This window comes from Coturnix japonica, chromosome 8, assembly GCF_001577835.2.
Source record: "Coturnix japonica isolate 7356 chromosome 8, Coturnix japonica 2.1, whole genome shotgun sequence".
Classification (NCBI taxonomy): Eukaryota; Metazoa; Chordata; class Aves; order Galliformes; family Phasianidae; genus Coturnix; species Coturnix japonica.
Window position 1 is genome coordinate 16,581,863 of NC_029523.1, and position 26,813 is coordinate 16,608,675.

The window sequence follows — 26,813 nt, forward strand, 5'->3', positions numbered from 1 at the left end:
ATTCTGAAAAAAAAACCAACAGACAAGATAAAGGGGGAACTTCACAGGATTTCAGGTGTTTATTAAGTGCAAAGATCAGTGAATCATTTAGTCATGTACTACAGTCCCCAGTGCCAGATCGCAGATATTATCCAAATATGTGAATAGTAATCAAAATTAACATTTGTTACTTATTATGCAGTAGCTATTGCAATAATATGGCATCTGAATAAAACAACAGATTCCTGCTCTAGGCGTTTCTACTATACCATTTCAGAAATACCTCAGCAGCGCATGTTATGACCAAAAATGAGTCATTTTCATTTTAAAGTCATAGTTTGTTTTAGTTTTTTTTCCAATTCTGCAGAGGCAGAGTGGCTTCTTCTCAGCTTTGCCTACATCCAGGCCAAACAATACAGTTCTTGGCCTACTTAAATACTTGAGAACGAGCAGATCAGAGAACTTCCTTGTATTGGTGATTTTTTTTATTTTTTTTTTTAATCAAGCTTATAAATCTTTCTTAAAATGCAAAAAAAAAAAAAAAAAAAAAAAGATAATCCAAAAAAAAATGTTGTTGTATATATCTATCACTCCTCAAAATAGTTACCGAAGTACATAAAATGCACATGTAAATGCATCTACTTGACCATTCTCCTCTCAGTGATTTCTACATGTAAATTAAGTGTTCCTTTTAAATGCACAGTTTAAATCTCTCAGTTTAATTCTGTTAGAAACTTTCCTTTGCAAAATAACGTCTCTGATAGCAATACTTACATAGAGCACCCCAGATTTATATCAATAAAAATATTAGTATTCTGACATTTCAAAGTCATTTTATATTTTTGAATTGAGAATGATAATCTTCACAGTTCTCATTCCAGTCTTCCTTGCTTAGCATCCCCTATTGCTCCCCACACGTCAAAGACAAACTCGTCTGGAAATGCAAAGTCTCCAAGAGTTTCATCCAGTGCCACTGCAAATTCGTCTGGGTTTTTCTTGTCTCTTCCTGCTTCCACCATTGTTGCAGCTGAACACAAACAAAAAGTTAAAAAAAAAATTATATATTTATATATATATATATAATTATTCTCATGAGTGACAGCTAACATTTGTCCAAGATATTTCTGAGAGTATTTGGAGACCAGTAATGTTAAGGGGATCTAAAGCTTACCTACTGAATCCTAAATTAATTACTATTTATATACCCATCCCCACAGTAGTTACATTATGTTCTGGTTAATGGGAGAGCTTCCTTGAAGTGTTCATTATATATTCTTTCAATTGTTTAGGGGATGTTAATTCAAGCAGCCTAAATTTTTCTCTGATTAAATTATGTTCACCATTCATTAATACACACTTGTCTAAAGGCAAGGTACAGCAAACTCCTGTGATAAGACCCATGCTAATGCACAATGAACTTCAGTGAGTTTGAAGTAGGCTCAGTGATCGAAAAGGAATACTCAAATGATGGCATGCAACAAAATCAGTATGGGTTTGCTAGAAACAGCTTCTAAGTTTAAGTGTTAAGTACAACCTGTATTTGGACAAGAGTAATGAGAAGTATAGAGAAAACACTTGAATACTTCTGGAAAAAAGAATTCAAATACTATGCACTATGTTCAACATATGCACAGTGTCAAAAGAAAACCCACAAAAAAGAGTAGAATGGCATTTCTATCAAACAGAGATAGACTGATGTCCTGTTCATCCAGCAATTTCTCCTGTTAAACACATGAGGATCAGTCTTTATCAAGTTTCAGACTTCAATTTGGAAATTGCTTTAGCCACTGAACAGCTCTCAGATTTCCAGGAGAAATTACAAGCCTATCACAAACAGCACTCAACAGTGGCTACAGGGATTTTAGTGCAAAGGAAAGCTGTGAGGGTTCAAAGCTCTCTCTGTCACAGCACCTGCACCTCCCAAAAAGATGAAAGGTGTCAGCTCAGGAGAGAACAGCAAAGCTAAGCTAAGCCAGTAGGCTACCTTGGTTTGAGGGATGCAGAAGACTGTAAAAGAGACTAAGCACTAACAGGACTGCTGAGTGAGTTTATTTTCTGAGCTGTATCTCTGCTCCACAGCCTCTGTTTATATTAACAACAACAAGATTATACTATACAATAGATGAAATCCTGAATCAAATTCTGGTTTATTTCATCACCATCTTTTACACCTTAAGCTGCAAGATGTTCTTCATCTTTTGTTATACATCAAGTAACAACCACCTTCTTCACAAACACATTAAATACTAATGTCACACACGAGGAATTTAATAACTGAGTGGAAAACATGTATTATAGTGCCTGAGAAAGGGAAGAAAATCCTGAAATCACAGAAGACCATTTTCAGTACAACAGTCTACTGCATACTTGCTATGTAATGCATGCAGTACGTGGTGTTGAAATGGTAAAATCTCACTGATCAATGTAAAATAAACTTTCCCTGTTCTAATGTGTATTTAATATTCTTTTGTTAACCTGAAAGTATTTATTGATAGTTGGAACTATCTGGAAAATAGAGCTGGTTATTATGCAAACCTTTAACAATCTGAGAACAAATTGGAGCCACATGCCACACTGTAGACGTCAGCAACAGCAATTCTGAAGAAATTTGATGTTTCATTTTTAACTACATTCAGACGTGAGACTGCAAACAGGATCTCCATGCCAAACACCACACAGAAGCCCAAAGTCTGACGAACAAACCGCTGTGCTCAAGGAAGCTTAAGCTTTACCCAGACTCCTGGCAGCACTACAGGATTTCAAGGACTCAAGATGTCAGAAGTAACCTATCCCCATTGCATGGATTCTTTCTTCATCCACCAAGAAGTCCCTGGGATACTGACTTAGAGCAGACTAGGAGGGAAAAATTAGGTGAAGGGCTTAATTTAACCTTCACAGTCTTCCTGAAATGAATGAGGATATGAAGCCGCTCCATAAAGAAAATGAAACAAGTTTGGGGGGAGAGAAGATATGCAAGGTGAAAGACAATTTAGACATAAGAAGTATGCCTGGATATATTTCCTTAAGATATTAAAAAGAAAGTAGTGATCAAAAGAGTGAGGATCTAGACAAGTATTCCAGTAGAAAGAGTGGCAGCAAGGAATTCTGGAGACAAACTCATACATGCAAGAGCCATATGACAGCAGAGATAACACATCCTTATATAAAAGTTCAACCATCCTAGTTAAAACTTCAGAATTACACCGTCATTAACCAAAATGCTACTTCAAACACAAGGCTTCATAAATATTGAGCTTCCCAAATCATGAAATGATGATAAGTCACAATGTCACAGCCATTTGAGAGCAGCAGCCTCAAATAAAAACATTTATAATCATATTGAACAATTGCAATCAGCACTACCACTGTACTTAATGAGCTATACTTGTTAATGCATACTACTCTTCCCTAATTCACCTGGTACTATAGAATACACTTAACACAGAAAGTGCAAGATCTTCCTTTCTCCTGAATACCTTTTCAGTAGCGTGGTAACGACCTCTAGTGTCAGCAGCATTATATTACCGCTCAGCAAACGGCAATGTGAGATGCAAGCAATCCCTATTGGCGCTGGCACACTAGTTCTTATCACCGATGCATACAAACGATGAACCTATATTTCGCTAGTTTCATACACACAGAGGCACTAAGACATACTAGTTTATCTGTCACGCAGTGTACACGTTCTTACCCCCTTGGGCAGTTACCACATGCACAGGGTGGCATCCATGCCCTCAGAGGCACAGATGGAAAACTGTGTGCAGAATATGCACACTTACATGGTGACGATCCCTCAAGGCAAATCAAAAAGTGCTTAATTCGAGGGTATTTGGTAGATATGTGGCAACTGGAAGAGAACTCTGGCTCTCAGAGAACATCTCAATGTAAATTGACTCCACTCCCCTTTCTCCCCCACTGCTTCTCATGACAGCTGCACAATAAGCGATTGCATAAATTTTATTCTAATACAGAGAATATTTTTCTTGACAGTCCAGATAGTCCCATTGTCTTCAGAAATTTGTTTTAAAATCCCACTGCTAGCAATGCTCATACTTGAGAAAATTTCATGTAAAATGTGAGAAGTTCAGTGAACTCAAAAGTGACAAAAGAAATTGTCTTCTCAGCTTTAACCGAGGAAGCTATCAGGTTTTCCAGAACACAATCACCTTACACAGCAGTTTTTGCTACTTACATCCTCTTCTGTCACTTTCAGAAAAAAGAAAAAGAAAAGCCTTAACAGACATTTCAGTATTTATTTAGATGTAATGATATCAGAGATTTTGCTTTCATCAAAAGGTAACAAATATTAGTTTAGACTTACACTTTTATCAACCACACTCCTTATCAATATGACAGAAAACAAAGTATGCCATTAAAGTTTTCACTGTTTTATATACATTGATGTTAGCTTCGTGTTGAACACTGCCACACATTAATCAATTTGAAGAGCAAAGAACAAAAACTAGACAAATATAATCCTTTGGAGGATTAAGTTTGGTGACATGAGAAGACAGCAACAGGTTCAAGGAGATACCAATTCATTCAAAGCATTTCAGAATAAAAATATCCGTCCAGCACTGCTGGGATGTACAGGTGATCAAAGAATAAAAGCTTAGGTGAGATGAAGCTTAAACTGTATGGAATATAGTCATATTTTGAGCATATGAGAAGCTGGAAAAGTAAAACCAGAAACTGAAAAGTAGATCTGAATTCTTCTAAACAGAATTAAAGAATATGATAAGGTATGTAGTGCCTGACAACACTAAAGGAACATCTGAAAGGAAATAATCATCCAAACGCGTAAAAATAGAACAAAATATTTATGGATGAAGAGTGGCCAGAAGATGCTGGAACATCTCAACTTGGACAGGAAACCCTTTTGCAAATGTTTCCCATTGAAAGCATTCTGGGGTTGAGCGCTGTAGATCCAGGCTTTCTCTCCTCCACAGTCTTTGATATGAAATACAGCTCACCTCAATCCACTGATTTAAAAACAAATGCCATAAGACTTCTTCACTAACATTGCTTTATGAGCCATCCCAATTAATCAGCTCTTCATGTTCCTCTATCAGAAAACACAGACAAGAATTAAAATAATCTACAGCAGCCCTCACTAATGCATTTGTATTTTAAACAAAGCTCAAATCGTTGCCCAATTTCTAACACACGCATGAAGCTGAGGAGTACGTTTCCAGAGCCAAATGTCTCTTCTACGAATTAAGCCTTTTTTTTTTTTTCCTTCCTTCAGTAAAATAGAGAGGTAAAAGTGCATTCATGATGCAGGTATGTAATTCTCAACAGCATTTAGATACCTGAAAATAATTATCTGTCTCCCACACTCCCCTCCTCACCCCTCCAAAAAAAACGTATATGATGTTCCATTAAACAATTTCCACGCTTTTCCTCCAACTCAGGGGCTCACATGTAAATTTAGTCAGCCATTCTTGAAACTGCCAAGATACTTAGCAACACAAAAATTAAGGGCTTTATCTCATATTTAATTCTGTCTATAATTTTACATTATTTTTCTTTCTCTTCTTTTTAACTTTTGGCTCAAAATTGGGGCACTGTTTCAGAATTCAATCTCACTATGGAAGTGTCATTTTAATGGAGATGAAAAAGCAATATTAACTGACAACCAGAGCTTCTGACAAACAGAACTGCATGGGAGTGAGCAATGATTGAGATCTTAATCACTTGTCGGCTGTCGCATTGTGATGACTTGCATTTTCAACTAATCTGGCTTGAGTAATGAGTGAAATTTCTAGCTGAGCAGTGATTGGCATTCTCTGAATGAATCCTTTCCTCATATTTCATCTTCATGGGTGACTGATCACATCTAGTATATAAAAAAAGCTGACATATGTTAATTGAACAGATTTGTGACAAGTGATTAGCTCTCCTTTCCTAAAGAGATCTAGAGCTGTTTAATTATTTAAAAGTGATAAAACTTTTTCTTTCTTTTTTGCCATCACTATTGGCCCTTGACTAAGATTTGAACTTCAAGAAACAGCTTCAAGGATCCAAACTAGAGCTAGGTAAACCTGTAGTCTTTGATTCATGACAACCTCTCTTTAACAGCCTTCTTGAGAGGAAGAGAAGAGGAAAAAGGCAAACCAACAATCCAGTTGGGAAGGATGGAGTAGCTTTGAGGACAAAGACCTGTTCATTCTTTGAGCATTTTTAAAGGCCTTCTTTAGAACTATCCATGCTGAAAGATACAAGGACATTAGATCTGTTAAAATACATATATAAAAATATCAGAGAATTCATGAAGTGCTTGGCAACCAGCAGAGCCAAACTTCAGCTACAAACTGAACTCTTCAGTCGACTTACAAGAACCATCCCGTTATGACAGTGAGAGTCAAAGAAAGGTAACAGTAGTTCCCACTGGAACTCATGATCGTGTCACATAGCAGAGCACAGAATACCCTGAAGGTCCAAAAAACAAGCCCTAGCCTACAATCTCAGGATCCCGGGCTACTGATACCAAAACAAGAGCTACTTGTTCCTATGGGGCAGGAGGCCTGGAGACCTTGTCTGTAAGTAACAAGGACAGAAGCCTTCAGAAGACTGGATCAAGCTGGGGCTTGTAACAGCTGCAGGACAAAAACAGCTCCAGAAAGGGTGACTGGCACGAGTCTTCGGAAGCTTTGAAGCCTGAGCCAGAAACTGTTCACAGTAAACCTAAACAGAGGGTCAGTCAGCACCACCCAGGTCTCCTGAGAGCATACTGCATGCCATAACCATCACGTACTAGAGTTACTGGGAATAGAATTTTTGAGAACTGTGAGTTTCCTTAGAACTGGGAGGTTAATATCTGCAAAACAGAGCTAACTAGTTTTATGCAGCTTCACTCTCAACTTCCATACCAGGAAGTCCACCTTTACTTTAGGTTAAGACACAGATAGTAATTCACCTACAATTTACCTGTATAGAAATGTGTAGAGCTGCCAATAAGATACTTGCCAGAAGGAGCAGCTAGCAAAAGACTTCTGGTTATTCATATTGTTTTCTATTGTTCTCATTCCTGTCTGCTAACTGCTGACTGTCCAACCATTCTGCTTTGCCCTTAGCTACATGCCAGACCTATGACCTATTCTGCTTTGCCTTGACATGAGAGAAGTGATAAAGGCTTTCTTTCAGTATTGCTTTCCATTTAGTTTGTCCTTTCCTAATTCTTGGCTGATTTTTGATATTATGGTAACAAATAACTTCTGCCTTTGTTTCAGCATTAATGATATCATAAGAGGACTGCACAAAGCTAATGCTCCCACACTGGCAATTCTCAGTCAGCTACACCACAAAACATGAACAGCTTCTTCCCTTACAAATGGAAGTTCATATTCATCTGGTGTGGGATTAACAACACCAGAAACAACAGCTTTAGGAGCAAATTCAGTGCGGTTTTAAGGAATACTGATATTCAACAGTTTCTTTCATTATAAATAGATTATTTTAAAGTTAGCAAATATAATGGAAAATTTCCCATGTTTCTTCAGCAAACAGGCTTTAAAGACTTTGATAAATCTGCTATTACTCCATCAGTCCTGCTGCTGAAAAAGATCTCAGATTCTAACTTTAGTGACCTCCTTCAAAGCATCTGAAGCCAAGGGATGAGTGAGAGGGGGTAGGAAAAAATGGTGAATTTTTGAACCTTAACAATCCCCCAACCTCACATACAAGCTTTAGTAGAAAATACATGCTGTAAAGAGCAGCCATGACAGTTAATTAACAGCAAATAACTAAATAAATTATCCAGTGGTGTATAGATAGCATGCAGAAAGAACATTAATTACATCATAAGGCCTGAAGTGATAAATTCTCCCTTTGATAAAAGAGATACATTTGGAGAAGCAAAGGAAAGGTTTGGGTTTACATTCTAGACAGGTTTTGTTTTGCTAACATCCACAGACTGAAATACCCTATAAATTATAGGCTAGATAAAATGAAAAATTATTGAATCATGTAGTAATGCATTTGTTAAAACTCACCTAATTCAATATCTTATCCCCATATATGTTTCAAGAAGTTCATCCACTTTTTTTACTGCTTTTTCTTCAACTTCAGACAGCTTTATTGAAAAAAAGGAAGAAAAAGTGCAAAAGTATTATTATTATATCCTATGCAGACTTTAAAACAACAAGAAATTGTCTACTGCTTATCCTCACTTTCATTGTAGCTACTTAGACCTACAAAACCAAATGTAAATCATGTTATCCTTCCCTATTCCCTTCTTTTCACAAACTAAAATCATCCTACAAGCTTCAAACAACATAACTTTTACACTGACCAAACAAAATACAGGCCTTTCAACTCCTGACAATACAGACCTTCATCAAAGCCTCATCAACTTTAAAGGAACCTGAAATAAGAAAAATTTCTTCTTCCAAGCACTATACCTGGTTTTACACACATTCATGTCAACATACGTTATAAGCCTCTCCTAACAACCACGCTTCAACTAGCCCAGTATACTTCCTGGTGTTAGATACAGAACCACATCTTCAGCCATTACTTTTATTTTCTCCTTCCTTCTTTTCAATGCTTCTTGATCTAATGCACTTTAAAATCATTCACCTAGACATCTAGGTAAAGGTTCTCCATTTCCAGATTCTTCAGCCCCATCCTATCTTCCTTACCCTTCAACTTTGTGTAAACATTTCTCCTTGGAGAAAACAGACTTCATCATAAGTCCCACAAGCTTTATAACGTGGATTTTCCCTTCCTGGTTTACCAGAAAAACCTTGGGGAAGACTAAATTGGGTGCTAGAAGACTGAACTATTGAAAAGCCACAAAGTAACTATACCATTTCCTCCACAGTGGCAGGACCTTTATTTCTCAGACGCAGTGTTTCTCTCCCTCTGGAGATTTTAGCTTCGGTCAGACTTCCACCTTTGGACCTTGCAGACACCTTTTCTAAAGTCAAAAAGAAAACAAACAAACAAAACTAATTATATGGTATGTATACAGTGCATCTGCTTTGCTGTTACATTACCTTCAGTTTTAATTTTAACCAAGATTCAACAGGCATCTAAAATCTTAACAATAAATTAACCACATACACCATATAGATCCATAATTTCACATTCAGGATTGGCAAGGATTTAATTTACTTACTAACTCAGGAGTTCAGCAATTTAACTTGGAAAGTGCTATAAAGAGTTATGTAGAATTGTTTTCACTGTGCTATTTTATGCTCCAGACTATTCCAACTTTTAGAAGAACTTATGCTACATGCATTTTGCCTAGACTATTCTGCTAAAATATCATGAAATGTGAACTTCAGTGAAATTTAAGATTTAGATATCAGTTAATTTGTCTCAAAAGGCCTGATGTAATATACATACTTTTCTAGTTCTATCACCACTAGAAGCTTAAACTATGACATTACCTGTGTTTGCAATACTTCACACCAAAGCACTCTGGCCAGCATAGAAACTATTTCTTTTTAATTTAAATCTGTGGCTTGCCTTATGCTGTCTTTGCTTTGTTTCTATTAATTTTTCACTGATTCACTGAAGCATAGCTTATGATTGGTAAGGACAAATCTTCTTCAGAGAAGTCTTCAATTCTGCACTTTAAGCATTGCCTCAGGCATCTAGTGCAGCATCTGCACACATGGTAGGAAGATTTCCAACCAGTAAATTACACTTGTATTCGCTTTCCACTAATAGGAAGGAAAATAAAAGTTGGTAATTTGACAGAGACTTGTCCCTCATTCCTACACCTTTACAAACATAAAGCAAGCAGGTTGTCTTGAAATTAACAGGAATCCTGCATCTACTTTTCCAGTAGCATCTGGATTTTGTCATCTCCTCTGTGGCTATTCTTGGCCCGCTGTAGCATAAACCATCTCATACAAATTTGTGCCTGAAGCTCAACTTGCACCTAAGGCAAAAGCCAGGATATTCTTAACCTGTCTCAAATTGGACATTGGGAGTTTTAAGCTTGTTTCTGTAGAGTAAAAAAAATATATGCAGCTTTCAAAAATCTGTCCAAAAAGATCTACTTTGCTCTTAATTTAATGTCAGATAAAAGATATTGTCATGGAATTACCAAGTTTCCTTCTCTACATCATCAGCAGACAAAGAGATACCTTAATCATCTTTGGAAAGTAACTGTTATTAAATAATAGTTCAAGTCACCAAAATCTGATTTACCCCAGTCTTTACAGACTATGTAATAGGCTTAGCCCCAAATACCCATATTAAAAAGATATTACTATACTGCTAATTGCAACATTGAACGTATGTACATTACACTGAAGTATATTACAATATACAAAGTTACTTAACAGGATATCCAGCGATATTAGAGACATATCACATTCTGTGCAGAAGCACCAAAAGCAATCTTCAGATTTCTCTCAGTTTCAATTTCTGCTGTTATTCTGACACCAAGTGTCAAGATTGGTGTATGACAGCAGTTGTAAACTGCTAACAGATAAAAAACAAATTGGAATAACAAAAATAAAACATTTCTTGTTAAATCATAATTTCTTGTTAAAGAAAAATAATGCATGGATCAGGGGGGGAAACAAATTTAAAAAACCTGAGAGAATCAAAATCTCTATTTTAGCTCCCTAAATTAACGTGTTTTTATTTATTTTTACGGCATTTATAAAATGGAAGTACTTAAGGAATAGCAGGAGGTATGTTTGTCTTATATAAGTATCACTTTCACACAGCAGTCAGGTATCGGGTAGAAACAGAGCTTTGTCCAATTCCTTTCCTTCAGTCCTAAGTATACCTGCTGTATAATAAAAGAGTGAACAAAATGTTGGGGATAGCATCCAAGGAGGAGCCTTGGGGAATCCCAGATTCTTCTCTGCTTCATCCTTCTGCATTAGAAGAGCTCAGTCCCTCCTAAAGCTTACAAATAGAAAAATCTGATACACACATGAACAGGGTTCATATATAAGAGATATAAAGAAAAACAGAAAAGAAAGTTTGAGTATCACTGAAATGAACCATGCTTTAAAACCATGCCTAAACCTCCTGCACTTGTTTTGCACTGTCATGTGGTAGCAAAGAAATCAAGCAACTGAGACTCAGTGCTGAGTCAGCCCATACCAGGAGTACTGCTGGAGAAAGCAGATGGAAGAAAATTCATTCCTAAAATTCCCACTCCAAGAAAAAGAAAATATACATATATATATATGTATATGTATGCTATACATAGAATGTTCCTCTCTTTTTGCAGCAGTTACATTATCTTGCCTGAAAACAAACTTACAGTGGAATACAATATTGGGAGTTCAGTACTCAGGGAACAAGGCAAACAGCCAAGTAACACTCACCAAATGACTTCATAGGCTCTACCAGCTTCAGCTTAAGCACCCGACCTTTCTCCAGATCTTTTAGCATTTTGGCAACTTCATAATGCCGAAGATCTGACACATCTTTTCCATTTATAGACTCTATGTGATCGCCTACGCAGATCATTTTGGTTTGGTCCATAAGGCTCCCTTCTCTGATTCGCTATTGTTTAAAAAAAAAACAACAAAAAAACAGAAAATAATTAGAATCATTTTTTGAAATGGTAAAGAGGTGACAGATTCAAGAATGTCAGTTAAAAATATCAAATATCACTAAGTTTCTTTTACCAACGAGATATTTTGACTGTAACATTTATGTCATATAAGACATTTTAGAAAACTATATTTAAACAAACTACTTTAATATACATTGCATATAAAAATCAACACTAGAAAAAAAAAATGAAATCATATATTCAGAAGCCTTAACTTCTGAAGTATATATTTTTTCTTTCTTTAAAACTGTACCTAATGTGACAGTAATATTAATGTCCTCTTGACTTTTGATTTAATAGTCTGACAAGCATAGGTAAAAAACTTCTCACGTGTAGTCCTGGGACATAGAAAATAATATGTGATATACAAAAAAAAATGGGGTGCTATGTAAGTCTGGTGTTAATAAGGCTTATCTATAGCAAGTAAACTTCTACAGTTTTCTTCACTTAGCTGTGTAACTGCATATGGTAAGCTATTTCCTGTGAAATAACAATGAAGGACAAGAAATGCTTCCAAATGGTATTTCAGGGAATAAAAGTGGCATAGAGGCAGAGATCATAAAATGAAACAGAATTTAGTATTCATAGTTTTTCCAAAGTTCAATTTCAAGTGAGGAAAAAGCAATCATTAAAAGATCTCTATGATTTATCAAGTCAATTAAAGGACAATTAAGATTTCAGTGATTCCGTTTATTGTTGTTAAATACTGTCATATTTATCATGCTTCAGTCATGAAAGCCATTATCCTGTTTAATATAAAGCTATGACATTGTAGAATGTCTTCTGTTTTGCAGAGATACAGATTTCATTTGAAAATCTTCCTAAATAACATACATTTCAATAAAGACTGCGGCTGGCTTCAGACTGGCTTTGAGTTTACAGCAACACAAGGGAGACATTTCCACCTAATACTACAGCACTTATCCTAGCTGCTAACTGTCTTAAAAACCTGTTTCTAGTTTATGTGCACATCTAAGCCCACATATGTGCCTCCATCTGAGAGAGTAAGTGGGAAGTGTGATAGTGCTCACTGTCCTATAAGACACTGCAACAATTTTTAGCTTCACGCAGAGCTTAACTCTTTCTAGCACTTTTTGTTATTGCTGCTTAACCTAGATTAAAAACAAAAAGATGACTTATGGCAAAAGAAGAGATGGGTGTTGTACACAAACAAGAGACCAGGCCTAAGACACATTTCTATTGCCCGGTTCACAATTGTGTCTGCCACACTTCATGTTTAAGCACCAAATCCATTCTTATTACCTTTTCTTCTTCACTTGGATCCTAATACCAAGACTTCTTTTATATTACCTGATAATATCATTCATTCCAACAATTTTTTTTATGTGACACAGCACTCCAAGTTAACTGACTCAAGGCAGTCAAACTATGATGTCACTGTAATTAAGATGCAATTGATATGCTTGTATTTCAGTTGCTCTAGAGAACATGTAGAAGCTACAATCTCTGTTTCCTATGAAAACATAAGGAAATAATTCCAAACTATTTTTTACGTAAAGACAATTTCTGCTTAGTGATTCAGCAAGTCAACTAAATATGTAATATATGCAGCTTTTACTTTTGTGTACATATATATATATGTATGTATAAATATATATTCTGCTGTTTAAAATCAGCCATTAGCTAAATATGCAACAGTAATAAAAGCAACCTTGTAGAAAATCTTCAAAACTGATGTGGAATTGCATTCCCATGAAGACTGCACCACATCCGTTACACCTATTACTAGACCAATACAGTGACAACATTATATTTATTCAGACAATTCCTATTCAATTTCCTGGATACTGCAGCTTGCTGATGTAGTGAAGGTTTTCCAGTTCATTCAAATTATACAGCAGTCAATGCAATTGTTGTTTTTCTCTTCCCCTATTACCAACCATGTACAGAGAAAGTTATACTCTGTACAGTGCTGCACAAGTGAACCTGAAGCACTGCTTTCAATGTCTTCTTTTAAAATGCAACGTAAGTAGCAGTGTGACGGAGTGTTATGGCTTGCATTGATACTACCACTGAAAATTCACAGTTCCCTATCTATAAACATAAAAATGAAGATACAGTTTTGCCAAACTGCTTGCTGAAGACCCCACTGCATCTCAATTTTGTCAAGAGTGATCTCTATCACATCTTTTTTGACAAGCAAGTCTGCATCTAGTCCACATCCTTTTTCATATCCATGGTAGCTAAGAAATGAATAGAGAATACAAGCTCTACATACCAGAAGCTCTGTTAATAACAGTAATAAGATCAGCATTTGAGACTGCAATAATCAAAGATAATTCCCAGTGTCTCACTAGTAATAGTTAATTGGAGTAAATTAAAGAAATGCACCTAGAAAGGCTGGAAAAATTGGGCAAGGTTCCTAATACCTAGTTTAGCAGGAAAGGTGTCATAATTTCTTCCATCTTTACTTGTCTCAAAATAAACTGCCTGGAGGTCATACAAGAGGTGAGGACAAGAGCAATTATAATTAATACATTACACATGCTACTGACTATATTTTCTATGCAAGCTAACTGGGGTGAACTCAGTTAATCCATAACCTTACCACTTTTTAATCCATCCTACCTAAGGCCATGCCAGTATTGGAAAGCTGAAAGTGCTTTGTACTTGTATCTGCTTTTACAGAGCATTCAGGATTTTACCCCATAAACACTCAAAGACTGAGAGAGTACAGCCTTGTTACAGTGAGTGACAGATGTGCTATAAGGATCTAATCAATGATGTCAAAAACTCACTAAAAAAAATAAAAAAAAAAGAGGAGGCAGAAATAAGCAGCATGCAACACTTATCATCTTGGTATTGGTTACACAATGTAACATATCATAAAGCTCTTACACATCACAGAAACAACAAACAAATGACCTAATTTCAAAATGACATGCAGTACAGAAATAGCTGAATCTAAGGAAAAGCAACTTTTTCTGGTACTTGCCATATGCTAAATGGCTTGATAGTTCTGGAGGATCAGTAAAGTAATAATTTATCTACCACAGTAATAGAAACTTCTACAAAACAAAGCATTTAACTGGAAAATAAATTTACCTTTATAAAGGGACATCCGGCTCCATTGTCAGTAACAGTAAGCCCAAGCACATCATCGGATTTAAGAACTTCCACTTCTTTTCGTTGTCCTTTTATGTGGGCAAATATAAAATCTTCAAGGCCAATCTGTGCACCTAACAGCTTGTCCATATCAACTTTATGAGTGTTCAGAGTACAAAACATGATCTGTGCAGGAAGGAAAGAAACACGTTACCTTAAAGTATAGCAGTTTATTAGGTTCTGTGAACTTGACGGGCTGATGGGCTCTTTTAAGCAGAGCATAATACCAGCCTCTGACAGATCCCATAACTGACACAATAAAAACTCTCTTTCTCCAGCTGCCCCAGGAGAGGTGACACTCTCCATCCACGCAAATGACAAGAAGCATCAATAGCTCAGACAGCAGATAAGAGCTTGCAGGGAGCAAAGGAAAGGGATGCATCTATGCAAGCAGTCTCTTGCGGTCTGACACAGGGCACCAACCCAGACACTAGCAGCTTGAGGTTCCACTGAACAGCTTAAGGGGGGCTTGAGCATGCCACTTCAAGAGCAACCATCATTTTCTTCATTTTTGTCAAGTACCAGCCTCCAACTTGGAGTATTACTTGCAGACAGACAAGGGGTCTGCCCACCACAGTGCTGTATGGAGGAATCAGGCCAGGCCAGGCAGGTGTTAGGCACTCTAATATAGCACATGCTCAAAGGGAAAATAGTCTAACCAAAAAATAAGAAAAAAATCCACTGCTCCACCTCACAGCTAGGACAATTTCACCTGCCAGCTGTTTACCAAGTTGAAACCAGACAAGAACAAGGCCTTACAGCTGTCCCACACAGCTTCCTCCCAGCAGTGCCAGAGAATACAGGGCCACAGGCCAGAGAAACTCCATCCCTAATATCTATGTCTGAGGCAAATGATTCCCTCAAGACCATATTTCAAGCAGAACTGAAAGCAGGACAGGAGGAGGAGGCAGCTTAATACTGCATTTGGCAGTGCAAGCCACTGGCAAAGGACGTCATCATGTTACGTCTGCATTGCTGCCAGTGGGATGCATCTGACAAAAACAGCAGTGGGATGTCACAGTGTCCTACAGCTCTGCCACTGCTCTAGTGGCAGCCTTTTGTGGGGTCTAGCATGCTAGCCCAACTGCTCCTAGTCACAGGCATAGATCAGCACCTGCAGAGCCCCTGGTGCTCTGATGGAAGTGTGGGCTTCCCTTCTTTCCCCATCACATCTACAAAAACTACATGGATTTCAGCCCCAGGATGCTTCAAATACCCTTTTCTTAGTTATTTTCTAGTTATTTCTTAAAAACAAACAAACACACACACACACAAAAAAAAAAACAACAAAAAAAACCCACCAAACCCCCAACTACAGTCTAATTATCTGATAATCCGTGAAACAAACACTCCAACCTACTGCTTTAACAACAACAGTCACAACAGCACACACTTAACAGACATCAGTTTTATTCTCTCAAGTAATGCAAAAGTTTTTCAAGTTAATGAGCACTTACAAAATAATATAACCTAGAGAAATTCATATGGCTATAATCAGAATGTTAAATTCTATTTTATTAATATTAATTATACCTAATCATCAACTTTTTTTTTAAACCTAAAAGTTTCAATCTGAACAGATTATATAAAATCCATATATACACTCAGCTTTCTTGCAAGCTAAACTTGGCCAGTTTACAACTGCAACTCAGTTCTACTTCTTACAATGAACAACGAGCCCTATGGCTTCACACTTTAGACATTAATACCCTTTATCTGACCTTGTCAAATAGACAATCATCTAGTAATCACTGTCACACCTTCGAATAGATAAAACTGGCAACAGGGCAGAAATGTGATATTTAGAAACTCGATCCAGAGTTTCTCTTTTTAGACCTTCATGTGGATGGTATTCCCCACTGCAGCCTATAAGTCTCCAGAATTCTCAGTGAGTCAGTTCCATACTAACCACAAGGCTGAGAGAACATCAACCAGTCAAAAATAACACTTAAATCATTCTTTATCCTCTTTGGTGAACAACTGTTTTTTCTCAGAACAGATATCTTCAAAGAGTAATGCACTAAAGATGTATCCTCCCAGAATAATATACAGTTACACCATCAGTCATAGCATTGCTTTATTTGTACATGACTGAGGACTGTCAATGGAAAATTTATATTTTTTCCTAAGTTTTATCTAAACTTAATATAGGTACCTAATAACAGCTTATATACCTAATTAAAATTAAAACAACAGCTACTATAGTACACTTTGCCATCCACTCAAAACTCCGTATAATTTTAAATAGTAATTTTCTTACCCAGAAAAGAAACAAGAGAAAAAATCAATGTGTAACTTTCATTGTAAAGGCCTTTCTTTCCTTTCTCACCCTTAACATTCATGTGCATTTGGTCTTCAGCTCAGCGTAACAGTGCTGTGACATTTCATGCCAACTGTGGCAAGGTATTATAAATCATAGCTGCTACATCAGTCCTAAAATATCTAGGATACCTCCTTCACTGAGTTATCTCACACTGCAGACAGAAGAAGGAAATTCCATTTGGCTGGCAGAGACCTCATAAAATAGATTCACCAGATAAGATTACTAACAAATTATTTCCTGCATCCATATTTTCAATAGTAAGAGACACTGGTCATCAAAGATGGTGTTACACTCTGTTATACACAGTAAGAAACTACATTAGGTAAGAAAGAGGGTTGCATTATGTGTTATATAAAAGTACCTAAGCAGCACCTTATTATACATGCTTTATTAATCACATTCTTACCTTCCATTAAGGCTAAACCTTAAAAGAGTACAAAAATAAGTTGATTGAGGGATAACATGATCAGAAGCTATTAAAAGCATTTTTTGACTCATTAGAGCTCATATACCTTTACAAAGGACATCATAATCATGTTACTTAAGAAGCTGAGACATGGGACTTCTACTTTTGAGCAAAATGTAACACCCACTGACATATTTCCCTCTATATGTAGGAGTCATCTATATCAAGAAACCACCAACATGTTTTCTAGCTACCTTACTCATTTCATTCTCCCTGGGGAAAATGCAGGAGCCTCAACTTACTGCGGTGACAAAAAGAGTAATCACATCCTCATGCTTTCAGTGTGGTTTTGGTACTCTATCAAGTAGGCAACTTTGGCTCCCCAGATATATTCAAAGTACTATAAAATAAGCTTTCAATGTTTTGGGTTTTTTTTAATTAAAAACAAACAAATAACTCCAGAATGTACAAGAAATAGAGTAAGTTCCTCTACAGAGCTACAAAAACACAGCAGTAGATACTTAACACAGCAAGCATCACATGCATCATGGTATCAAATACAAGCACCGCTTCAGGGAACAGCAATAAATAAATGATGCCATTGGTTTGAAAGGAGGTGGTTTGGAGACAGTGTCAGTCATCTCTGATCATTTGAATTTGCTTTGTTTCAGTCCTTAGGTGAGATAGTGATAATTCATTTCAATAGATGAGTACTCTAAAACTCCAAATATTTTAGCAACTTTCACAAACTTGATCCTTTTCTCTAATTTTTTAAACTATGTTTTAGTTCTTGTGGAAAAAAAAAATGTCACATTGAAAAACTTGCACTTCAATACTATTGTTTGGCTTTGGTTATTTTTCAGCAATTTCATAAAAGTTTAAACTGAACAGGTTTAAATCAAATACATCTATGAAAGTTTAATGTGGCTGAGCCTAACTGTATACTTAACTGTTTAGCATCAGGAGGCAATGCCACAGAACAGCGGCCTGGGCACAAGCTCAGCAGCTGAGCTCCTATTGCTGGAAGAGAAAGGCAGCTGCATTTCTACTCCTGGCACTGCTGGGAGGCTTCCCGGTTCCTCTGTTCCCCTTATGATGTAGAAGCCCTTTCACCACATTAGATATCTCAGACTTCATGAGCAGTTGCTAGACGCACCCACTAAGCATTCAGTTCACCTCACCTTACAAAGCAAACAAAATAATCAGAAGCATGAGCCATAAGTAGGCAAACTAAAAACTTGTATGGCTACCATTTACCATTCCCTTCCACCTGAACAAGAAACAGCCTTGCTACAATTAGATTTTAATATTCACTTCCAAGTGCCTGGTTAGCCATTCTGAATAATTCAAAGCCCTACAATGTACTGACACAGGAGCACACCAGCAAATGCTTTTACAGATCTATGTTGTCCTTTGGTCAGTGCTCATTTCTCTGTCACACATGCTGCACTTCTCCCCTGTGCAAGGAATCGACTGGCAAAGCTAAGCAAGGTGGGCAGGAATGCAGGCCAAAAGCCAGGTTCAAAAAGGACAATAGGGATGTTATCTTCAGATGATGAATGAATAATAACTGGACAACAAGAGGTGAGTGTCGGGGAAGCCTCAGGAAGCCAGTGCTGGGGCTCCTGTGAAGGAGAGAGCAGCTCCTTTGAATCTAGGCCAGTGTTTTCCAATACTCATCCTACCCTACTTTCAATCAAGGTCTGCACAGAAGTTTCTGTCACTCTGCACTGATTCTTCAGCGTCTATCCAACAAAAACTGCATTTTACACAAGGTTCTCTCACAGAGCCTGGATTGTCCAGCAGAACTAAATGCAGCTGGTCCTGAAGGACATGATACGAAGAGGAAACGAGGTGCTGCAACCATGCTGAGTCAAGAGAACTGACAGCTTTCAAGTATAACTCATCCTGTACTGTGCTGAAATGCTTAAGTAGGAACTTATCCAAGAATCCATTCCCTTGCCCGCATCGCAGTAAACTCACATGCTATGTTAAATGTATTCATTTCAGCGGTGGTTTGCCAACTGCTCTACACACTGAGCTCCTCCCCTCACTCCTTACCCATCTATTTTCCACCTTGGTGACTGCAGGGCAGAGATCTCTGTGATAGAGCCTGTTTCCAAAGGCATTCAGGTATCACACTGTCAGGCTTCAGGGCACCTGGGTCACAGAAACTTTCCTAGACAGATAACACCTGCAAGTGGCATTTGAGTACCTCAGTCTTTCAGCTTGAAGAAGCATTGCTTCAAGCATTATGCTTTAAACTAGACTATACAAAAGCAGCACTAATTAGTAGATAATACTATTTAAAGTGTCTGGTATGCCCTTATTCCCAGCAAGTTTAGCAGCTGTCAGCAAATTCTTATGTTTCATGGCAACACTTGCCACAAATCTATTTTTCCTATCAGAATTTCATCAGGTTCAGATTTTTCACTCAGCTCTGCCAACAGGAAGTCTACTTTATTATTTTTGTTTCATACAACATCATTTCTTGAAGGCAGCTCCTTGTTCACTGCAGGGGGGGGGTTGGACTAGATGGCCTTGAAAGAATCTCTTCCAACTCAAATGATTCTGTGATTTTACGTTAAGTGCTTCCTGCACCAATTCCCCATCTGTTTTTACCAATAAACCTCATTTAAAAAAATAAAACCCATATATAGGAGTGGGACAGTGAAGACAGAAAGAAAAAAAATCTCCAGTTTAGATCCTCTTTAGTTTAATAAAACCTGTAAAAGTGCCAGATTATCCACCTAGCAGGAGAAATGGGAAAAGCACCATTCCTCCAGAACTGAATTTCCTGGTGAATGCTATTATTTTGAGTCAGTGGAGCCACGAGATTGGTAACAAAAGTTCATTAAGAACAAAATTAAAAACAAAAGACAATCTGACAATTGGAGAACTTGAGAGTTAAAGGTACAACTGGAGATTGAACAGAAAACAAAAGGGAACAGAAGCTCGGTATGGAAAGAAAACAGAGAAGCAGAAGGTCAGAGCAGCTGGGAAGGTACTGCTTAATTACTTAATGCAACAGTGACTGGTTAAACTGTATTCACTGTTACTGACACTTCTGTAATTTACTGTGTGAAATGCTGCTGGGTCAGGGCAGCCGGCCCCAGAATAAAGTCTGCAGCAGTGGCTGTGGCACTTCAGAAGAGGCAGCCACATATGAGAGAAGCGGCACTGACACGTGGGGACCTCTGGACGCTTAAGCATTCTCTTTCGATTCTCCGCTCAGAAGTTAAGGTTCACAGAACCACGGAGGCACGGCAGAAGAACCTGATATGGCCACTGCCTTCCAGCTAAGGGAAAACAATGCGGCCGCAAACGCAAGTGAATCATAATCTAAACCAATGTTTAAAGCCTAGCTCGGATTAAACAAAAATTAAAAAAAGCTTCAGAGGAATTAATAAAATAAATACTTATTAAGAGTTTAGAATAACCTCAATTAAAAGGACACTGTTTAACAATCCGGCAAACACTTCCCAGCGCTGCTCCCAAAGGCGGTGGGCTCCCAGCCCGGCACTGCGTGTCACCCCGCTGCCTTCTCTGCGGGCACCAAGAACGGAGGCAGCCAATAACCCCTCATTAGAAATAATGAATCCACCCCACTCCGGCCCGGCCCGGCTCTGCGGAGCCCTGCTAACAACGGGAAGTTCATGAAGACGGCAGGTAGACCGAAGGGAAAGTTTTTTTGTCCGTATAGAAGAACGCGAAGCCGCTCCCCGCCGCACCCCCGGCAGGACCCTACCTCGTTAGGGGCGATGCCGAACACCTCTGCGATCTTGGCGTACAGCTCGCGGGCGCTGCTGAACCCCTCCACGCGGCCGGTGGGGCTGCCGTGCGCCAGCTGAGTGTGGAACTGAAGCCGCGAGGCGCTCGCCACCGGTGCAGGAACCTCCGCCGCAGCCGGTGGGGCCGCAGCCTCGCTGTCCACCAGCTTGGAGGTCTCTTTGGACTTGCCCTTCTTCCTGGTCCCCAGTCCCAGGGGCATCTTTCGTGCCTGTAGCGGGCTCCGGCCGCCGGGTCCTGGCGCTGGACTCTGCCCCCGGCGCCGCCCCGGCCCGGTGCGGCCATGCCGCCGCCAGGTGAAGCCCGGACCCTGCCGCCCCGCCCCGTTCGGCCCTCCCTTGGCGCACACACGGGGGGAGGCACGGCTGGAAGAGCCGGGGAGGACAGCGACACCGGGACCTGGGACAAGAGCTATTCCTATACGTAAACAACGCTTCCTGCCCACAGGATCGATTAGGAAGGGTTTCTTTATTAGAAGGGAACTTTCAGTAAGATCACACCAGTAACACCCGCTCAAACAAAGACAGTTCATGTTACTTATACTGGCCAGCACAGCCATCTCTTCTTTTTGTTTCCTGTTTGGATATTAAAAAGCATATGCTATGAAACCTATTTATATATACCTTTAAAGTCTCTAATTTATACACAAAGACATTCTGTAAGACTACCATCTTTCTGATGAGCAGGCTTGTGAATTTCAACCAGGAAGAAATATATACTGAATTCTGGTCACAGAGGATTATATTCAGGTTATAAAAGAAAACACGAAGTAGGTAACACAAAGTAGGTAAGGGCTTCTGCCAACTCTTGCTTCCTCACCACAACTTACCGTACTATGAACCTCAAAGAATTAACACAGCCATAGCCATATAAGCAAAGTTTAAAGACATTGCTGTAATGGACAAGAGTTTTGCGGTGTTGAGATTTAACATGTTAGAAAACTACGTTTTCCTAACATTTAGTGGATTTAAAGTATTCACATCACCCGGAACAGAGAAATATATTCCATATAAGGACTTAGATACTACAGAACACCTCCTCCCTGCTTCAGTGTAACTACACTCACCTCAGTGGAATAACTTTATTGCAGTGGTGCACTTATTCCACATCTTGAATGGTCAAGATGTGAAGAGTGGAAGACTGATGAAACAGTATCCAGCACTTCCACAGGAATCTGCTGTAAAGTTGCAGAGAGAAGCAGCACTGCTTTATTTTATCTTCCACGTCTAAGGAAACACAAAACACCCAGAAGAAACAAAAAAAGGATTCTGCCATATGGAATCAGAGCAGACAGGCAGATTGAAGTGGATGATGAAGAGGCAGCCTGGAGTGAAACTTATAGCATAGTTTGGAGAGTATCCAGTGCTTATCAGGAAATGCATAAAATGGTTAAAATAATTTTTCTTGGGAGAAGAGAAAGGTTCTGGTCAGCTGGATTTGGGTCTTTCCAAATAGCATGATATGTTTAACTGAATCATCAAACATGTCTAACTTTTATCCAGTAAATCAAAAGGAACTGATTTTCCAGCAATTCCCACCAGTGTATTTTACAGAATAAACTTACCATCACACTTTAATAGTTGACCTTTCAAAACCAGTTTGAAAACAGAAAACTGAAAATACAAGATTTTTTCTGAACTTAGAAAACTGTATGCACCTTCCTTTCCAATACAGGAACAAAACTGAGAGCACATTAGAGCACATTAGCATAAACTGAGATTGTAGTGAGACAAAATTAAAAGACAGTACAAAATGGTTCATGTCTAAGCACCCCAGTATTTTGGGTTTTCACTGCTATGCTATTTTTCAATAAGGCATTTATTACAAAACATGCCTTTTCCCACTTACTCAAATGTCAATGTCACTAATTCTTTTGTAATACAATTCTCGTCCCCACCAATCCTGATCTCCTCTAACTCATTCCTTATCTTCTGAAACCATAACTGAATCAATGTTAACTGCTGTTCATTATTGTTGTTAGTAATTCAGTTAAAAGGAAACAAAACCAGTCAAGTTTCTATACATAGCAGAAGATGAGCAGTTTTATTTTACAAACCTACGAACACTGATGTAACCCTAATTTAGGAATGTTGCAAAATCTCCTCTCACTGAAGTGTTACGCTTCTGTGCATCGATCTATCTATAAAGGACAGATAGAAATAGGCAGCTAATCTTGTACCAGAACTAAGTTGATCCCAGTTGGAAGAACATCAGCTTTTAAGCACAGAAAGTAAAAGCAGTGAGAAACCAGAACAGCTGACCAAGTAAACTGAAGATCACATTGCACTCAACAATATGGAATACGTATATCGTATAATTATTTACATAAGAAGTAAAATTAAAGTGATGAGAGCCTTTTGGTTCTTATTTTGTCCCTTAAATCAGAAGAGAAAGTTACACACATACTATGTTTTTCTTTAAAGCCAAATCTAGGACAGTACATCTACGCTGTTACCATTAGCAGTTTCCAGCTTTGGCAATAAATCATTAGGAAACATTCAACAGCTTTCAGTTTCACATGTGCTACATGTACTTGTTTGTTTTTTTTTTATGAGCTACAAATGCTATTTATTGGCATCATTCTGATCATGAATTAGGAACTTCAACCACTCAGATTTAACCAGTATAATAGAGTGGACAGAGTGATCTGTGGATTTAGAAATGAGTCAGACTGCTGAGCACAAAGAAAGCATACAATGTGTGCAAGACATTTCCTCCAACTACAAGCAGTTCTCAGGCTTCTTTGAATGTGTACCACCAGGAAAATATCTGCCCACAGTAAGTAGCACACATCATAACTAGATCATGAATTCAAATAAGCTTTCAGCAGCTCAGGAAAGTTGGGATCCAAAAAGAATTTAAACTGCATTTTTAGTGACAGTGCAGAAAGTTAATCATTTAAATTGTTACCCATTACTCGCCGTGCTTTTAGAGAGAAAAATCACATACTAAGAACAGAAGAATTGGTTACATACCTTTTATCCTACTAGTATATTGCACAATGGAGCTTACCACATTCCTCAGCAATAGTATTTTCGATGTAAGAACTATGGCATGCAAAAGCCGTGTCTGTCAAGAAAGTGCTACGAACAGCATACCACTAAGGAAAAATGCAAGTGTTCTAATGCAGTGTCCCATCGGCATATACCAAACTGTTTCACCACAAATGATATATGAATCTGTGACTTGAGGAGTTCTTACCTGAAAAAATATTGTCTCTGATCATTTACATTCCAAAAGGAAGTAACAGTTTAAAAGGACTCTAACTACAGAACAAAGTAAAGAACCAGTTTTGTAAGATATTATGGGACCATATATTGCTTATTTGAATGCAAATAAAGTTGAAAGAAAACAGAGGTGTTCTTTATAAGGTAGTACCTTGATATCTGCTATTTAAATTTAAAAAATAATAATAAAAAAAGTTATAATAGAAATGAAACTGAAGTTGCCTAGTCACGCTGCAAAACAAGGCCTTTTGAGAAAACAGAGGGTAAAATACAATTTTCAAGCCAGGAGACTGAGCAGGATTTCTTCTGTGGCAGAAAGTGAATGAACTCTATTACCAGATATTACTGACATTCTGAGAGTATGGCCATACCACATCAAATATTTGTATTTTAGCTTTGGCACGTGAAAAACTGCAACTAGATGAGAGCATTATATGAAAGTCCACATCGTAGCAACAAACTCATTATGTGCACCGACTTCAAGTTTCAAACTGTGACTTAACAGGGGAAAAGAGCAGATCCCAGGAATTTGATCCCCACTACTTAGGATCAATTTGGTGGCGTACAAGAGAAGAAACACATGTAGTTTTCCTGGTTGGCACTGTTTTTTTGGTTTTTTTTTTTTTTAAGTTCATATTAGACTTACACCTGATTTTTTTAATCATGGAGAGCAACCAGTGTAAAGATAGCTTGTCCTTGATAAAGCAATCAGGCATGACTAATAAGACTACTGCTTGGGTATGCTAGCACTTACAGTGGAACAAAACCAGCACACAGAGTTGCTAGACATAAGGGGAGTGACAGTAGCCCTCTGCTTTCAACATTTACACAATAAAAGAATCTTTATAAACACCAAGTCACTATGTAAAGGCTTGGGGAATTAAAACATTTTGAAGCACTCAGTGGGTATAGGTAAAGAATAAGAGAGGATGTAGGTAAGTATAAGGTCATACAACCTCAGTAAAGGCCAAAGAAAACAACCTTTGGAAACCACTATTGTTTTTCTCTTACCTTAAAATGTACGTCAGCCAATTTATCACAAGATATTACTAACACAAAGCATGAGTAATTAATAGGGTAAATATGGTTTACAAAAGCACAGTGCTAGTGACACTTATCAAGTAGAACTCACTCTTGGCAAAATACATCACCAGTGTCTAGGGTGCCGATTTTATTTTTGTACAGATCCTACAAAGAAAAAAAAATCATCCACCACTGATGATAAATTATCCAAAAGACAACTGGATCAAGTTGGTGACATTCTCTCTTGCAGTACTCTAAGTAAAACCATGCAAGGTTGAGAGTTTTAGGTGCACAGCTCAACCAGTGTCTTTACAACCAAGCCGGCTATAAAGTATTTCCTCATATGTGCTTTGGTTCATTGGCATTGAAAATACAACTGTTTTCAGATCTTTATTTAGTCACTGTGCTATGCATCAATCTTGGAGATGTCTCCCCGTGCCTAGATTTTTGAGCACCTACTAAAAAAAAACCAGAACTACCACACCTGAGACTCAAAACACTGCTAACCTCATTTCACCAATTACCATAATGCACACTGCCCATTTTCAGCATTGTTTGTAGCTTTCAGACTGACGGTCATATTTAAAGTAGGTGGTGAATATTAAGAGAGGACATGCAAATGAAGACTAATCCCACTCCATAAAAAAATAAATGGGAATAAGCACACACAAAGTTAAAAATGAAGGTGGTAAAAATAACAGTAGAGAACCAACCCCAGCTACAAAGCATATTACTTCCCAAATCAAATGGGTGATTATTCAAAATCATTCCCAAACCACAGCACTTCCTCAACACAGCACAAACAGGTTTTATACAGCTTTCAGTTTTACAAGGAATACTGGAATAAACAATGGAATGCTAATATTCTCATGACATCAGAAAGTCTAAGAATGAACTTCTCTGAACTACGCAAATGCCTTTTGCTGTATATGGTACTTAACCAATCCTGAGGAGATTAAAAATATCATTGTCCTCCCGAATTCACCAATGTCAATGTATTTCCATGTATTTTAATAGATATAGCAGGTGACTGAGTCTCCCACGCAGCCTTCACTTAAACAAGTGGTTTTTAAAACATAGCTTTTAATATTTCACTATTGAAAGTGTGCTTCTTTCTTGCAAATTCTGGACTGATGTCCTCTCTCTTTTGCAGTAATTTCATGTGCTATTTTTTGAAATGTATGCTTTGTTATCTCTCCATTAATAATTCATACCAGTTCTATGGTTCTTCTGAATCTTGAGCATGAAAATGATTAGGAAGAAAAAAAAAAGACGTTTGCTGTACATACGCCTCTAAATGCACAGGATACTGCAAAATGCTGAATTGAACGCTATTCTTCTTACCTGAAAATAGTTACAAGAGATAATGTGCTGCAACTGATTTTTTTTTTCTTTTTTCTTTCT

At 37.9% G+C, this 26,813-nt stretch overlaps 1 protein-coding gene across 1 annotated transcript; it reads right to left on the reverse strand.

Moving 5' to 3' along the window:
• Nucleotides 1–28: 28 nt before the first annotated feature.
• On the reverse strand, nt 29–26,663 carry GIPC2 (GIPC PDZ domain containing family member 2). The gene is given in 7 exon segments (XM_015870003.2): nt 29–1,006; nt 7,974–7,987; nt 7,989–8,053; nt 8,790–8,899; nt 11,283–11,463; nt 14,582–14,767; nt 21,119–26,663. Coding segments are annotated over 7 exon segments (1,311 nt in total). The 5' UTR covers nt 21,719–26,663; the 3' UTR covers nt 29–851.
• Between the last annotated feature and the right edge of the window lie 150 nt (nt 26,664–26,813).